Below are 17,439 nucleotides of genomic sequence, written 5' to 3'. Positions count from 1 at the left end.
AAAAAGAGCAATTATAAAAAGCTGACTAAAAACATTGTTGGTTCGTGTGAGGAGCTTTTTGACACAACAAAGTAAAAATCTAGATGTGTACTATTGAAGCCCAAATAATGATTAAAAAGCAAATCTGGTTTAAATTTCAGAGAAGTACAAATAGTTGAGAACTTCAGATCTTACAATATGTACCAAGAAAGAATAAAAGGCTGGGGAGGAGTCCCTAAAATATATACAAGAAAAGCGTATGCATTTCCAACCTGACAAGAAAGCTAGCAGTGCTAAATCTGGTTCTGGGAACAAAGCCAGCCATGTAGAGAATTTTGCAGGGGGAAAATATTTTGATGATTCTGAACAAACCGTATTTGGGTTTGAAGAAATAGAAAGGGACAAAGGAAAGTGAGAAGGTTAAAATTCCTCATGACAAAGGAGCTGTTCTATTGTTTTAAGGCCCCACTTCAGAGTGAAGAAATGGAAAGAAAAACTGGCCAGGAAAAATGGGAAATGAGTAATTGATTGAGCCATAGATAGTTTGTTTTTAAACTGAAAAGAGACTTGGTCAAGGATCATTTACGATTGAGAAAGATCATGTGCCTGTCAAAGGCCTAGTTAATAAATTAACTTTTCCAATTTTTGAATGAGGATAAAAGTTAGAAATAAAAACAGAAAAAAATTTGAACTATTCACTGTAAAACAAAACATCAGTGAGAGAAACATCTTAAAATGAGACCAGTTCTTTCATGAAACAGCAGCAAATTTAAGTTCTCAATACCTATCATGCAGAGTAATGAAATGAAAGCAGAATTGACAGAGGGGAAAGGTTTGGGGAGAAGGATGACAAGTTTGGAGAGAAGCAACAATTAGAAAGCTAACGTATGAAAAGAGAAAATATTCTGCAGACATAAACAACAAAAATTAAGGACGCTGAAAGAAAATCACGTATTTACAGCAAAATGACAAATACGAAAATGAATATTTTGTCTCAGTACTCCGAGACAGCAGGAAATCTCATATCGGGAACATGACTTCAATGAAGAGATGGAAATAATTTCCTGACATCTTGCTTTCCACTATCAACCACGCAAAGCCTCAAACTTAAAATATCCAAATCTATTAAGAGTTTTCTTAAAATCCGATTTTCTAACAAAGCTTTTGGTCAAAAGCTTTGTCTCCTCGTTTAGTGTGGTCTCAAATACTGTGAGATGGTTCTAAGCAGCATGTTGAGAAATTTTACAATATTAATGTTCTATGCATACCATTATGTTGCATTTAAGGACTGTAAATCATTTGACTGGGTTTTGAAGATTTCCCAGTGTTACAACCTTGTAACTGGAATTTTTGAAAACAACTTGTGCTGAAAGCATTGAGCTCTCTGAAACCTGAATACTCCTGAATACAGGTGGCGTTGGCCACAAGTCACATGAAGGGCAGATTAAATCTAAAGGGATGATTTGAATCAGATTATATTTCTCCTTTGCAAAATTAAAATATGCTTAACAGATGGCATTTTTAAAAAAAAAACAAAGAGCAAATGAATGGTTTTGGCAGTGCACATTGAATAGAAAATGCAGTATCGTTTACACAAGTCATGGGATTCAAGACTCCAGGGCTGAATGGGCCATCAAGATTGAGTACTCTTAGATGCATGTTCATGATGCCAAGTCGAGTTTTGGTTTACTACCATCTTAAACTCTGTTAAAGTTCTAATGAAGCAGCTCCAAATATATACATAAAACAAAATTGCCAGCTCGCTTCATCAAAAGAGTTCTATCTTTTTCAATTCTGAAAAGTCGAACGTAAATTTAAGTTTGTTCTCTAAACGTCGGGAAATCCAAAGCTAAGTCTCCTGGCCAAGAAGCATTGTGTTGTAGTGCTTTGGTAATTCTTTATTCTTGCTTCATGGACACACAAATGGTTGCTTGAAGCTGTATATTCAAATTTCTACCTACGTGTGTGGATATTGCTCGCACATGAGTGTGTGTCAGCAGGAATATATCAAACGTATTCTTAAAATAATGATCACTCTTGATACCTCCAGTGGTTCCATATACTCTGTCCCAATGAAATGTACCCGTTTGTATAATTTACAGAAAAGTTAGAATTAAATTTGGAAAAAAATCTCTGAAGCACCAACTGCTGATGCCACTTTTCTTCCTTTCTGTAAGGGATGCATGGGGTCTGGTTTAAGAACTATGTCTACAGGCTGATCAGTTGTTGAAGACACAGTGGCTGTCTCCTAGTTGTTCCATGTGCAAGCTTTCTAAGCAGGCATTATCTGCACCAGTGGGAACCACACCACATTTTTTACTGTTACATTCCATTTGCCCCCGTCTGCTCAGGGTAGTAGTGGTTTACCAAATGCTGCTATAATGTAGCTTTAGAGTTCAAAGTGAGAGAGGTTAATTATTTCATATTTTATACAAAAGCATGGTGCATTTGGCCAAGAGGTCAATTCAGGAAATTCATAGAATTCAGGAATAGCCTGTTGATATTGATTTGTTTCCTTTTTCTTCTGTCCAGTCAATCTTCAAATTCCACCACCATTCACAGGCAAGTGCTGGCTTGCCTTCTCCCATACTATTCCTTTCTCTAGAAGGTGCATGGCTTGCATTGTCTGCCTTAGGATAACCTGAGGTGGTCAGTCCATTGCACAAAACGAGAGTAAAGATAATCTTCAACAACTCTGTGGGTTGGTTTACGGCATGGCTTCAGAAGTAACTAAGATGAATATCAGTGCTCAGAGGACTAGTTTCAAAATATGTATCAAAATTCATTCACAATAATAAGTCACAGGTAATGTTGTAAAAAAAACTTTGAATGGAACAAATGAATGCCTAAAAATTAGATGACGTTATCAATGTTCTGTGGCTAGGCATATCGGGACCCATGCTGACTGTTGCTAATTGGCTGTTCTTAAATGGCTTCTGGACCCAGGGCACAAAATACATCCCTCTGGGCATTGACCCTCAATATCTGTAAAGTTTGAAACTCCTTTTTTCTCATTTTTATCTTCCATTGATAACTGTTGTTTCTTGCTGCTACCTGAGGATAATTGGGAGTGTTTCTTAAAGAGATAATGCCCTATCATTAGTATTCACACAGCCAACTGCTGGTAGCAGAAAAAATTAACATCAAAGGAGTTGGGGTGCATGTGACTCTGTGTATTGAAGTGTTTGCCAGAGAAAAAAAACACATGCATTTTTTCTATGCTGTAGAGGCCAAATCAAAACTAGTTAAGGCTGCAGATGTTTTAACACTCTTGAAGAGGAGTTACTTAATGTATGATCTTAAAAGAAGTACTTTATTTAAGAGCAAAAGGGCAGCAATGCTGGTTGGTCATATGAGTGTATACAGCGGGAAATTTACAGAATGAATCAAGGTGATGACATTTTTCTGTTGAAAACACGTGTGTGCCAACACAAGGTAAAGGATAATATTCAGGTTTTCTCTGAACTAGAGGATTAAGATATTCGATATTATTTATTATGAAAAAACAGAATAAAAAGAATACAGGAACTATAATATTTAATATCCATTCTTTCTTCTTTAACAGAAAGTTGGAGTTACTGGCCCACCAGATCCACAAATCCGCTCTCCTTCCATTATTGAATTTGGAAAATATGAGATCCAGACCTGGTATTCCTCTCCGTATCCCCAGGAATATACCAGGTACAGTATGTCCGAATATACCAGGTACAGTATGTCCGTATATACCAGGTACAGTATGTCAAAGCATTCTCTTTTTCTTTGAGATTTTTTTGAAACTGACCAAATAATACAATTGCTATGATGGAGAGGTAAGAGCCTCCTCAGTGGCCTTGATTAGATGCCAACAGCATTTACCAGGGTGGGGTGGGGTGGGCAGAAAGAATGCAAAAGGCAATGCCTGAACAATTCTTGTTACACTTTGTAAAGTGAGTGAAAAACCAGTGTTGAAATTGCAGTCTGTATTTGCAAGCTATCTTTGTGAAACAAGTTATCTAATTTACAAGAGAAATAGAGGGAATTGTTGGCTGCTTTAATGTGGGATCCAAAGTTGAAGGGCAGCACAGTTAGCGTAGCTGCTAGCTTGATGCGACCCGGGTTTGAGCCCGCACTGTTTTTAAAGAGTTTGTACTTTCCTGTCATGTTTGCATAGATTTCCTTCAGGTGCTCCAGTTTCCTCCCACCCATCAAAAACATTTGGGAATTGGAGGTCAACTGGTGTATTTGGGGGGCGGGGGGGGGGGCGCATAGGCTTGTGGGCTTGAAGGTCCAGTTACCATACTGTAGGTCTAAATGTTTAAAGATTGGTTTGTGGTTTATATTCTGCATCAGTAATAACCTACTGAATAATAATGGCTGTTGGAATATAGGAGTGTGTACAGAGTTGCAGAATGACTTTAAATGCAGTGGTCATTGTAAATGGTAGGATGGCTTGGAATTACTTGTTTGGAAGGATTATTGATGTCATCCTTTTGTTAAGGCAACACCACAGGGTGAAAACCTGCAGATGGGGATTACACTTTGTTGTTAAGCTAAATGACAACCTGCAGTCATATCACAGTGATGGTCTTTAAGAGCTACTGCCTTGCACACTCAAAGCATTCCTCAGAAAAACTCTTGTTAACCTGAATTATTTAGTTTTATTTACAACACGGTGGAAGCTGATATGGCCATTGAGACCCGTGCCACCCAATTGACCTACAACCCCGGTACGTTTTGGAGGATGGGAGGAAACCAGACCACCTGGAGGAAGCCTGCACAGACATGGGGAGGGCATGCAAACTCCTTACAGACAGTGCCGGATTTGAACCTCAGTCGCTAGCGCTGTAACAGCGTCACAACTGCTACTTGCACTGTGCCACCCATGAATTGCTATAATTTTTTTTTACAATTGTTTTATAAGGTACATTTTTCAGTGTATTACAGGCTATTGAAGATCAGAAGAATTAAACTTTCTCCTCAGTTACAATAGTTAATCAATTTGTCCCTCAATCTAATTGTTCAGTTCTAGTAGTGTTAACTAACTGCCATAAGATGCTGATCAATCGTGTACTATGTCGGGGTGTGGACTATGGTGGGAAAAGTGGGGGAGAGTTGATGATTACTTACTTTTCATCATACTGAATCAAAAATGACCAGCCCTGTCTTGGAACCAGATCATCCCCGCTGTGGCAAACTTCGTAATCTTCTATGCGGTGTTTTCTAATTTTCTCAGATGAAATCTTGCTGAAGGCTGGAATTGTTATTGTTCAGCTCCAAATAACCTTATAAGCCATTAGCAGGAGGAAAGAGTAGGTTGTTTATCAGTTCCAGCTACTGGTTTCTATTCTAGGTGTGAATAATGGGCCACATCCCTTCCTTGTCACGTGTTGTGCTGCGATCGAGCCATTTGCTACTTACTCAGTGTTGGGTTTTGCTACTTCAAATTAAATCCCACTCTCAGGAATTTATGATCTTACCACTTAAACATTCAATACTGATGGTTTTCGTTACGCTGAATACTGAACATTTAGCTCATTACACTCCAATCCCTTGTCACACATTTTCTGTTTGTCCATTCCAGTGTGTTTTAATGAGGCTCATCATCAAAGCTCCAGTGCATTTTATGTTGAAATAAGGTATAAAGAGCTCATTAAATCAAAGAGATACAACCGAATGGTTAAATTAGGTTGAGATCTCCTGTTTCAGTATTGAAGGATGCTGCAACACTGATTGTATCCATTAGTAGATAGTGGTATAACTAATGAATTGCAGCTCCCAGCCTCATTACAGCAAATCAAGCCTTTAACATATAAAAATGGCCATTGATATTGTCAACGCAAGCACAGTCGGCTCTCCTTGATATCAGTGCTTTAAAGTGTTATCAGTTACTGTATTTAATTAAATTAAATCGATTTGTTTTGGGGAAAAGATAAATTCTCACCTGGGCCAGTACTCCAATGTATGATATTCTTGATTTAATGCCCTCATTTATTCTTTGGAGTACTTTACTGTGCTCCGGCACCACAATATCCAGTGATTGCAATCCTGAGCAGGAGAATTACAGTCCTTTATAAATAGCCATTGTCAAATTGGAAATAGCAGAAAGAGTGGGTGGGTTTTGTCATAAATACCATCAGGCTGATCAGAATGGTGAAATTTGGCAGAAGCTCAGATGATCAACACACAGCAGGGTTTAAATGGTCAAGTTGAAGGTGGCAGGGCAGGTCATTGTTCAGCTGGCCTGCAACAGAAATACAGTGCTCCAAGTGTCTCTTCAGCTGAATAAATTCAGTCACTCCTACTATCCATTTTGCTGGTCTCGCATATTGGCTAAATTTCAGTTTTTTGTATGTGAGATGATGATTCCATATAAGCGTTTGATCTTTGTCAAAACAAAATTATTTAAGAAAATTATTTTTGCAGAACAACGTAGTCTTGCGCTTGCTAAAAAGCTTTTACTCACAAGAGTGCATATTGAATCATTGAAAATTTCAATTATTATCAGGTGACAAACTGAAAGTAGGCGCTGGGTTTGTAATTTACCAAACTCGGGATTTTGAGTGCTAGACGTCACATTACAGCAAGAGAAAAAATTCTGTTCCTGTATTGTGGGGTTCTACGGTAACACAAAGTGTGTTGCTGGTAAATCTTGTTCAATTAATGTAAACTTATCTTTTCATTTGGCTCCGTTAGTGTTGGCAGTGTCTGTGTCTTTTAAATACAATCACCCTGCTAGTCCCCAATGCTGGTTGTGTTCTCTGTGCTAGCCATAGACCAAGTTGGGACAAATTTTGGAGCTGAGCTGTCACATCATTTGCCCTCATCTCTCTGTTGCAAACCCTCACAAGCAGTCTGGGCTCTTGGGCATTCTTTGCTGTATAAATGCTGGCAGCAGGCAGAGTTCTGTATCAGGGTCCCGGCTCGCTCATTTCCTGACACAAAGAATGGGGAATTCCAAACAAAGCAAGGTGCAATAGTTGATTGGGATATATATCTCTGGGTATTTTGACTGGAGGGCCAAGGGTAGAACAAGGGCTGCATGGATAGCACAATGCTGTTACACCATCAGCAACCTGGGTTTCAATCCACCACTGTCTGTATGTTCTCCCCATGTCTGTCTGGGTTTCCTCTGGGTGCGAGGGTTGTAAGATAATTGGTGTATTTGGGGGGCACAGGTTCGTAGGCTAGAAGGGCCTGTTACTGTGAGGTATGTCTTAAAGTGAAATAGTACCAAGTAGGGTAGGAGTATAATTTTGCTAATATGGGTTGCTTTTTATTGAATTAAAGTCGTTTGTTTTGCAGTTTCTACTGAGCAGTTTGAAATTAATATTTGACTTTTGGTTCCTGTACAACTTGAAGGTTTTTATCGTCTTGTCCCTTCACTTGTTTTCCTGCCATGTCTTCAGACCAAGCCATGTGCAGGAATCTTGTTGCAGTCACGTATCAAAGCACACTATCTATCTTTGAGAAAAACTGTTTTTAAGGAAACACATGGAAAAACACGATGCTGGAGAAACTCAGCAGGTCAAACAGTGTAGTTTATGTAGCAAAGATAAAGATACAGAATCAACGTTTTGGGCTTGAGCCCTTCATCAAGGTACATGAAGTAACGCCTGTGCTACCTTCCCTGATGTTCTCTGTGTGCAATGAACCAGTGAGGGAGGAGTGAGGCACATTTTTGCACATGGTGTTGAAAGGCTAATGGTAATGACATGTATTTGGAGACATTTTGTCAGCTAATTGATATTAAGACAAAGCAATTTTGCTCATTTTTCTGTTTATTTACCTTACCTAACCCACCTTGTCAAATAAAATGCCAATGCCATCTACAGGAATCTTGAGCATCTCCACATTCTCTGACCATTCACTTCACCCCCTTGTGAAACCTCCAAGTTATCTCTTCACCTTTGAATTTCTTTTGTTTATTGTTATTTGAGATTTCAATCACCTTCAGTACAAGATTAAATAAGAACGATTAGAGGATTGATGAATCTATTTTTTACATTTTATTTTTGGTCAGGGAACTCACAATTTTAAGATGCTCCCCAGGGTATTCTACTTCCCATCTTTGAGGGTGTCCCTTTTGCTGGGATGTAACTTGGTGACTGCCTGTAGCTTCCAAAGTTGTTGAAAATCCCAGTCTGCATGATTCACCTGTACCACAATACCTCCAGAATTCTGGCTTTCTGTCTGTGTCCACCCCAATCTTACAGTGAATTCAGCAACCTTCAAATCTAACACTGAACCATGGACAGTGAACTGGGCACAAAGTGAAACATCTGTAACTGAGTGAACAGGCAGGAGATGCTTGTGCGAATGTTCTGAGGGTCTGCAAATAAAATCTGACGCAAACAAGCAGTGTTTGGGGGAAGGGTGGCACGCTGTCAGGTTGTTGGTGTTGGACCTGATTCTCTTTGAGTGATGTCCTTATCTGTACATCTGTCTCTTGCAGGCTGCCAAAGTTATACTTGTGCGAATTTTGCCTCAAGTACATGAAGAGCAAGAGTATCTTGCAGCAACACATGAAGAAATGCAATTGGTTTCACCCACCAGCAAATGAGATTTACAGGAAAGACAACATCTCCGTGTTTGAAGTAAGTTTCAGGTGTGACTTCCATGAAATTGGTCTGCCGTGGAGCAACTGAATGATGTTGCAGAAGTCAGAAAGTGGCACAGTTTATTCATCCAAAAAACCATATTCCAAACAATTTTGTTTCTGTGGTTCTAGGTACTATTCCCAAAGTTTCAGGCCTACAGCTACGGTGCTTTGTAACTGTCCTTTGCATTGAAATCAAATATCTATGCAAACAAATATACTTCTCAACCCTTGTCTCTCTCTCTCTCTCTCTCTCACTCAAACACACACACACACACACACAATTTGTCAATGTGCATGCATACACAAACAACCTTTGCTCCTCAGTGGGCTCTGTATGTTAACCCATCCCCCCCCCCCATACAAGCTCCCACTCCATGCCAATGCTCTCGCCCCAACCCTTTTCATCTTTCTTCCTTGCTTCACTCCCTTCACAATACACATTTTGAGAATATGTCTAACTCACTCAATGTCAGCTTTCCTTGCAATTTGAACGACATTGCTTTGTTTTCCTAAAGAATTGGAATTCTTCCTTCTATTCAGCTGTTGAACATTTTTGAAGTACAATGTGAAATTTTCAATTTGCTTTGTCTTCTTGAAAAAAAAACAATTAAAACTCAGAAACGATTCTGTGGGAAGCTTTTCAATGATTCTATTCTAGATGTCAAATTTAGTCTGATCCCTTTGACTCTTGTCCATTAGAATTAATTTTTTTTCCAGAGTCTTGTCTCCAAATCAAATGACAGTTGTTTTTTTGATGATTTGGTAGTCCTCCTTTTTGCCCTTGAAGAACGTATTTTAATACAATTTCTCGATCACAGGTGGATGGGAACATTAGCACCATATACTGTCAGAACCTTTGCCTCCTGGCCAAACTCTTCCTTGATCACAAGACCTTGTATTATGATGTGGAACCCTTCCTCTTCTACGTACTGACTCAGAACGACAACAAGGGCTGTCACCTTGTAGGGTACTTTTCCAAGGTGAGCCTCAACTGTTTATCTCAGAAACAAACATTTAGAAAATACAAAGCAACAGACATTTGATGTGATCATTCTGCTTCCATTTTTTAAAGCACAGTTTTGATTCTGGTTACTGTCTGGAGCCTGTCAGTGCAACTTCTCTGGAATGATCTGGAATCCGGTCCTGTGTAAAGTTTCGTGCATATAGGATTTGTCAACTTGTTGCTTGACTCGTTCCATGGTTCACTATTGTCGTATCTTATCACAGTGGCATGAAATAAACTTGTCTTCCAGCCTATCTACCACAGACCACAACACTTCTGCTGCCCACATCAAATATTTCCAGTGGTCTGTTGCCCAAAACCTGGTCTTGAAACAATCAGTGACCTTTCAGTTGATCCCTATCTTTGGTCAGTGTGGTATTTTATGTACTTCAGTTTTTTTTTTAAAGAATGCCCTAGTTTCATTTCCAGCAGTTACTTCTCCATCTCTAGTTTCCCTTAATGATCTAATAGAATGGATTCTGCCCAGCTCCATGCTGCTTTTCCCAATGTTTGGAATTCCTTCTGGCACAGGTTAATCAAGGACAGTCAGGGGTAAAACATTGAAGCATGCAGACACCATGATTGATGTAAAAAAAACAATGCTGGAGAAACTCAGCAGGTCTGACAGGGTACTTTATATAGCAAAGAGAAAGATACATAACATCAGACAGGAGCCCTTCATCAAGGTATGAGCAAAATATAGACAGGCACTGAAGTGCCAGTTGATGAAGTAGACAAAGACAATGTGGTCAACAATAATTATGGCTTTTATTAGCAGAAACTCATGGTACAATAATGAAAGACAATGGGTGCATACACAGTTATACCCAAGGGGAGTGTCCTTAACAGTAGAGATAATTAGTAGAGCCAATGTCAGTCCAGCAAGGCTCGCCAGTGGGGGGACAGGCAGCTTGGCAGAGATTCACCACAGGCACCCACTCAAAATGGTTGGGGGTGGGTAGGGGGGAGGAGCACCTTCCCACTGGCAGGAGTTAATAGGTGGATATGGGAGGGAGGGCACACCTCAAACGGGGAGGGGAGATGGCTCTGTGAAAGGAGAGGGAAGGGGGTGGAGAGCTGGAGGAAAGGAGACAGAGGGTTGCGGAAGAGGGAGAACAAGGGATAAAGAAGGACAGTCAGCTTGGATTTGTAAAGGAAGGACTTGCTAGTTTGATTGAATTTGTTATGGAAGTGACAAAGTCAATTTGTAATGTAGTCTCATGGATTTTAGCAAGGTGCTTTGACCAAGTTCCACATTGCAAATTATTAAATCAGATAAAAATCCTTGGGGTGCAAAGGAGAGAAGCAAGTTGAATCCAAAACTGGCCCAATAAGAGGAAGGAAAGGACAGTAGTTGATAGGTGCTCTTTGTGGCTGGATGTTCTTACAAGTGCAGATGGGCCCCCGGACTCAGTCACTTGCTTTGTAAATTATTTAGATTCATATTTGAAGTTGATACAAAATTCTCTGTGCAGTTGACAGTAAGGAGGAAAACTTAAGTCTGCAAAAATAGATGGTCTAGTGATTTGGCAGAAAAGTTTCAAGTAAAATTGAATCCAGAAAAGTGTAAGGTGATGCATTAGGGGGAATTTGAACAAAGCATGGGGATATAAAATAAGTGGGAGAATACTGAGAAATATGAAGGAACATAAGAACCTTGGAATACGTCCACAGTTCCTATTGCAGCACTGAAGCAACATTACAGGATGTTTTCCTTCAGTAGTCAAAGGATAAAATGTAGAGTAGGGAGATTGTGTTGTCAGACCTCAGCTGGATGTTCGTTAATGCTGCCTTCATGAGCCTTTGGATGAACAGAACCACGATAAAATCTACTGGACAAAAGTAAAAAGTTGCACTCAGTAATTTCATTTTGAAAAATAAAAACCGTGTATTTTGGCATTCTGTACGTCGACCTTCAGATAAGACGTGTCCCCGTTTTTGGCCTGAATTTCATGGTTTTATCATCTTCTTTGGCTTGGCTTCGCGGATGAAGATTTATGGAGGGGTAATGTCCACGTCAGCTGCAGGCTCGTTTGTGGCTGACAAGTCCGATGCGGGATAGGCAGACACGGTTGCAGCGGTTGCAAGGGAAAATTGGTTGGTTGGGTGTTGGGTTTTTCCTCCTTTGTCTTGTCAGTGAGGTGGGCTCTGTGGTCTTCTTCAAAGGAGGCTGCTGCCCACCGAACTGTGAGGCGCCAAGATGCACGGTTTGAGGCGGTATCAGCCCACTGGCGGTGGTCAATGTGGCAGGCACCAAGAGCTTTCTTTAGGCAGTCCTTGTACCTCTTCTTTGGTGTACCTCTTCTTTGGTGCACCTCTGTCTCGGTGGCCAGTGGAGAGCTCGCCATAAAACATGATCTTGGGAAGGCGATGGTCCTCCATTCTGGAGACGTGACCTACCCAGCGCAGTTGGATCTTCAGCAGCATGGATTCGATGCTGTCGGCCTCTGCCATCTCGAGTACTTCGATGTTGGAGATGAAGTCGCTCCAATGAATGTTGAGGATGGAGCGGAGACAATGCTGGTGGAAGCGTTCTAGGAGCCGTAGGTGATGCCGGTAGAGGACCCATGATTCGGAGCCGAACAGGAGTGTGGGTATGACAACGGCTCTGTATACGCTAATCTTTGTGAGGTTTTTCAGTTGGTTGTTTTTCCAGACTCTTTTGTGTAGACTTCCAAAGGCGCTATTTGCCTTGGCGAGTCTGTTGTCTATCTCGTTGTCGATCCTTGGATCCGATGAAATGGTGCAGCCGAGATAGGTAAACTGGTTGACCGTTTTGAGTTTTGTGTGCCCGATGGAGATGTGGGGGGGCTGGTAGTCATGGTGGGGAGCTGGCTGATGGAGGACCTCAGTTTTCTTCAGGCTGACTTCCAGGCCAAACATTTTGGCAGTTTCCGCAAAACAGGACGTCAAGCACTGGAGAGCTGGCTTGAATGGGCAACTAAAGCGGCATCGTCTGCAAAGAGTAGTTCACGGACAAGTTGCTCTTTTGTCTTGATGTGAGCTTGCAGGCGCCTCGGATTGAAGAGACTGTCATCCATGCGGTACCGGATGTAAACAGCATCTTCATTTTTGAGGTTTTTCATGGCTTGTTTCAGCATCATGCTGAAGAAGATTGAAAAGAGGGTTGGTGCGAGAACGCAGCCTTGCTTCACGCCATTGTTAATGGAGAAGCTCATTGCTGTATCTGACCCGACCTTGTTGGTTTTCGTATCGGGCATATAAGACGACCTGCCAATTTTCTGCAAGGATCATGCTGGATACTGGTGTCCAGGCCTCCCAGCAACAACCCAAACTTTGTTAAACACTGCAATCATCATATAACAAAACTGCAAATTAAGCAAGCAAACGATAACTAAAACAGTTTTTTTAAAAAAAACCTTTTCTTCTGGCTGGTAAGATCCCAAACAGAGCAAGGTCCAAGTCTTCAACATCGGCTGCAGCTGGAGTCGGAGATGGTGACTTCATTCTCAACATCAGGTGCAGTGCCATCCACATCAAACAAGTGGCCTCGCTGCCCAAGTGTGCTCGGTTACATGTTGGTTTCGGGGGCACCAGTTCCCGGGCAGGAGCGGGGATGTCGGTCTCCCAGGCAGGATCAGGGGCTCTACAAATGTAAAATGTCTGAGTGGGCTATGCTGGCAATGGGGAGGTATTGGTGAGCCGTGGTGCCTGCGGTGGGGAGGTACTTCATCGTCTTATACACCAAATCTACGTCGAGTGTTTTTTTTAAAATTAGAATTTAAGGTCTCGTTTTTATATATGGCTTATAAGACCACCCCTGATTTTTGAGTGCTTTTTGAGGCTTTCAAAGATTGACGTACATTGAAATATACATATTTGTATCTCATTTATGTAAATCCAGAAAGCATACTATTCCTGAAACAATAGAATTCAAAGTACAGGTACACAATCCTTTATCCAGACATCTAAAATCCAGAAAGCTCCAAAATTCAGCAAGTGGAGAGAAAGACGGGAGCGCAAGTCGGGCGGGCGAGGGGGAGACCGACAGCGCGAGTTAGGAGGGCGAGAGATTGGCAACGCGAGACGGGCAGGAGTGGGGGGGGGTAGAGACGGTGGCGCAACTGGAAGGAGGTGGGGGTGGATACGCCAGCATGGTTCGTGTGGGCTTAAATCTGGCTTTCGGAAATAACATAACATATAACATAACAATTACAGCACGGAAACAGGCCATTAGGCCCTTCTAGTCCGCTCCGAACCAAACACCCCTTTCTAGTCCCACCTCCCTGCACAATGCCCATAACCCTCCATCTTCTTCTCATCCATATACCTGTCCAACCTTTTCTTAAATAATGCAGTTGACTCCGCCGCCACTATTTCTCCCGGAAGATGATTCCACACAGCTACCACTCTCTGAGTAAAGAAGTTCGGAACACACTGTCCTCCAAGGGTTCCGGATAAAGAATTGTGTACCTGTAATACGGTATCTTTTGTAGAAGTGATTATAGATTGTAAGTGACCACAAACGATTTAGGAAAGTTGGGGATGGAAAGCTAAGGTTTATATGACAAATTTGAACCCTTCTCCTAAAAACAGGAATTAACCTAGAAGTCGGTAAGTGTGACTGTGCACTCGATGTGCATGCTTTCCTGGCTAATGTTTTTTCCCTTCTTTCTTCTCCGTTCCAATTCAGGAGAAGCATTGTCAGCAGAAATACAATGTCTCCTGCATTATGATTCTTCCCCAGTACCAGAGGAAGGGATATGGACGGTTTCTCATTGACTTCAGTAAGTGCACCACCTTGCAGCAGATTTCTGAAAACTTTTTTTAAAGACTCAAATGAGGCACAGGCCTGTTGATTAATTCATTCAATGCAATTGTAATAATACTGAATAACAGCATAATTTTAATAACTTCTCCAAGAATGGAGTCAGCTTCCTCTTGTTAGCTTTGTTGGTGGCATTATAAAGTGTTCTACAAACTCAGAGGTGCACACTTGAATTTGGAGTAATGTGCAGGATCATAGGTAATATTTTGTTTAATACTTGATTCTTGACCTTTTCTGTTTTACATATGTACACTATTAATGTTGGACGAGAATATTGAAAGCACATTAGATTAGAATGACAGGGTTGTGACCAGATTCTTGTACGAGTTTCCTATTTCAGAATTTGTTCTATTTAGGAGATGTGTGACAGGAATACATTTCTACACCAGTCTCCATGGTCTAGTCATTTACAGAGAAATGTTTGAAGTGTAGATGATGTGTAGATTTCCTGTATTTTTTTTCCCAGTGTATGATAATTGGATAAAGGGCAAAAGTGACCTTAATTTATTCACTGTCAGGTTTTTTCAGTGTAAAGATCAAATCTAACTATTGGCTTCCCTTATTTTCCATCAAGTTCTACCCAGAAAATTGCCATTGAAAGCTGTGAGTTTTTCTTGTGGAAATGCTTTTCGTGATGTACTGCTGGTTTCGACAGCTTCACCCCATCTTCCGATTACACTTCCTCTCTTATCTCCTGACTGCATTTCACTTGCAAAGCAGTTGGTCATTAAAAATCCCACGGTGGCTGTTCACAGACAGAAAACACTGCTCCCTTTCTCCTTGATCTTCATTCATTTGTCTATCTAACTGCCTCTGGTTCTTAACCTCGTGCTCTTTTCCGTGTTCTCCAGCTTTACTGCCTTTTTTCTCTTTCCCGCCTCTGCTTCCTTTCCCTCTGCCTGATTTCACCTTCCGTGTGTGGCAATCACCCTGTGCATGTAATTCAGCCATTCTCTACCTTATTCTGACTATGGCCCCCATTAGGACTCTGCTCAACATTTATGGGCAGACAAGTTTTGGTTTCCTCCATATTTCTTCCCTGCCGACTACCTAAGTAAAATATGTGGCGTGAGGTGAAAAGAAAGCAAGGCTTTTACTTAAATCTGCTGTGGCCCCAGATGGTCCCTGTTAAGAATTTCTGAATTGTAATTCATCCTTTTCCCCACTGCTCTCTTAGTTTCATCCCACTCTGCCTCTTTTTTTTTTTTAAAAACTCCTTGATTGCTGTTTATTAAGTAGCCAAGCCTTATTTCAGTTCAATTCTGTGTGCGTAGAATGTTGCAGCTGCAGGCCACCTTGTACTCAGACTTCTGCTCAGGCCATATTGTAAGCTGGGTGTGGGTGAAAGATGTACCGTGTTTACACGACGTGTGTCTCTACTAGCTGTGATTCACTTTGCAGCACCACAGTCACTGTAGAATATATTTTTCTGAAGTCTGAGGTAGGAGAGGTCTCTCTGCCTGGCTGTATCTCTGTGACCTTCAGAGAAAATATTTGCTTCCTCATTCTATGGTTGAGTCAGATTTCATGGTGTGCAAAATACTAACCTATCAAGCCAGATACTTTGAATCTTGAATTTAACGCAGCTTTCCTGCTCTTGCTTAAGGTGAAATCATTCTGCTTGAAAAATGACGTGCATTTGTGTTCAGGTTATTTACTGTCTAAGAGAGAAGGCCAGGCTGGGTCCCCAGAGAAGCCACTGTCTGACCTGGGTCGGCTCTCGTACATGGCTTACTGGAAGAGTGTGATCTTGGAGTGCCTTCACCAATGCCATGACAAACAACTTAGCATCAAGAGGCTGAGCAAGCTAACAGGGATCTGTCCCCAGGATATCACCTCAATACTCCATCGTCTAAAGATGTTACAGTTGCGCGATGACCGGTAAGTCATTAACTCTCTGACTGCCATCAATGAATTTTCTTTCATTATTTTCTTTTTTTTTTGCAAAGTATAACAAATATACCTACAATGTTCCTTTTCTGAAAAGCCTGCTGTGAATAATAAAGTGAAGTAATAAAATCCACACATACCATTCCAAATTCGTTTACGCCTTCCTTTTGGGCAGATTTGTGGCTGCCTCCCTGCTTCCCCCCCCACCCCTGACTCTTCTATTCAGGCATCCGCTGCACTCCTGATAAAAGGCTCAGGCCCAAAACATCGGCTACCTTTTATTTTCTACAGATGTAGCATGACTGGGGTGCCACGGTTAGTGCAATGCTAGTACAGCGCCAGTGACATGGGTTCGAATCCACTGCTCTCTGTAAGGAACTTGTACATTCTCCCTGATTCCTCCCACCATTCAAAACGTGGGGAGGTGGGGGGGGTGATGGGGTCATGGGCGTAATTCAGCGGCATGGACCTGTGCTGTAGGTCTACATTGAACTTGCTGAGTTTCTCCAGCACTTTTGTACATTGCACTAGAACCCCACATCTGCAGATTTTCTTGTTTTCCACCACCTTAAAGGTTTTTTCTTAATTGCAAAAGGATTTCTTTGGTTTAAAAGCTGTACTCGTACTGAGGTCCTCCAGGAGGTCCTGAAATCTTATTGTTCTGCAGTTTCACAGCCTTTGATAATGTCTCTTTTTAAATTGTTGCAAGGTTTCTAGTCATTCGTCGAGAAAAACTGATACAGGATCACATGGCCAAGCTAAAAGTGAATCCACGCCAGATTGAAGTTGACCCTGAGAGTTTACGTTGGACGCCTTTAATCTTCTCAAACACCGTGGTGTCAGAGGAAGAGGAGGATGAAGAAGAGGAAGAGGAGACTCCTCTGTTAAAGGTAACAATTCAAATGAGAAGGCAATGTTCTTGTTAAGCAATGATTCTCTTTCTCATTGGGCAGATACTTTACAAGTTCTTCACCTGCTATTATTCTTGTTCTCATTTCATATGCTACAATACGGAATCATATGACAGTAAAGCCCCTGCTAGCTGGAATTCAAGCAACCAGCAAAATAAATTATGGAAAATAAATAGGAAAGTTGGTGCACCTTGCCATTAGTGTGGCAATCATGCCACATGCAGTCTTGAGTGACCAGAAAATTCACTTATCCGACATCTACCAATCCCACAAGTGCGGGGGCCATTCG

The 17,439-nt window shown here is 41.3% G+C and overlaps 1 protein-coding gene across 4 annotated transcripts in view; it reads left to right on the top strand.

The window, feature by feature from the left end:
• Positions 1-17,439, top strand: part of LOC138754175 (histone acetyltransferase KAT6A-like) — a 162,330-nt gene that overhangs the window by 123,669 nt on the left and 21,222 nt on the right. For 2 of the 4 annotated variants that reach the window (XM_069918056.1, XM_069918054.1), the window contains exons 9-14: positions 3,545-3,660; positions 8,411-8,552; positions 9,376-9,537; positions 14,215-14,308; positions 15,999-16,230; positions 16,949-17,129. In XM_069918056.1, the coding sequence (XP_069774157.1) occupies positions 3,545-3,660; positions 8,411-8,552; positions 9,376-9,537; positions 14,215-14,308; positions 15,999-16,230; positions 16,949-17,129 (927 nt within the window). Of the gene's footprint in view, positions 1-3,544; positions 3,685-8,410; positions 8,553-9,375; positions 9,538-14,214; positions 14,309-15,998; positions 16,231-16,948; positions 17,130-17,439 lie in introns of all 4 variants that reach the window. The other 2 variants (XM_069918057.1, XM_069918055.1) reach the window with 1 other exon arrangement.

Source organism: Narcine bancroftii, chromosome 2 (assembly GCF_036971445.1).
Source record: "Narcine bancroftii isolate sNarBan1 chromosome 2, sNarBan1.hap1, whole genome shotgun sequence".
Classification (NCBI taxonomy): domain Eukaryota; kingdom Metazoa; phylum Chordata; class Chondrichthyes; order Torpediniformes; family Narcinidae; genus Narcine; species Narcine bancroftii.
The sequence above is the reverse complement of the archived record's forward strand: the minus strand, read 5'-3'. Positions and strand labels throughout refer to the sequence as shown.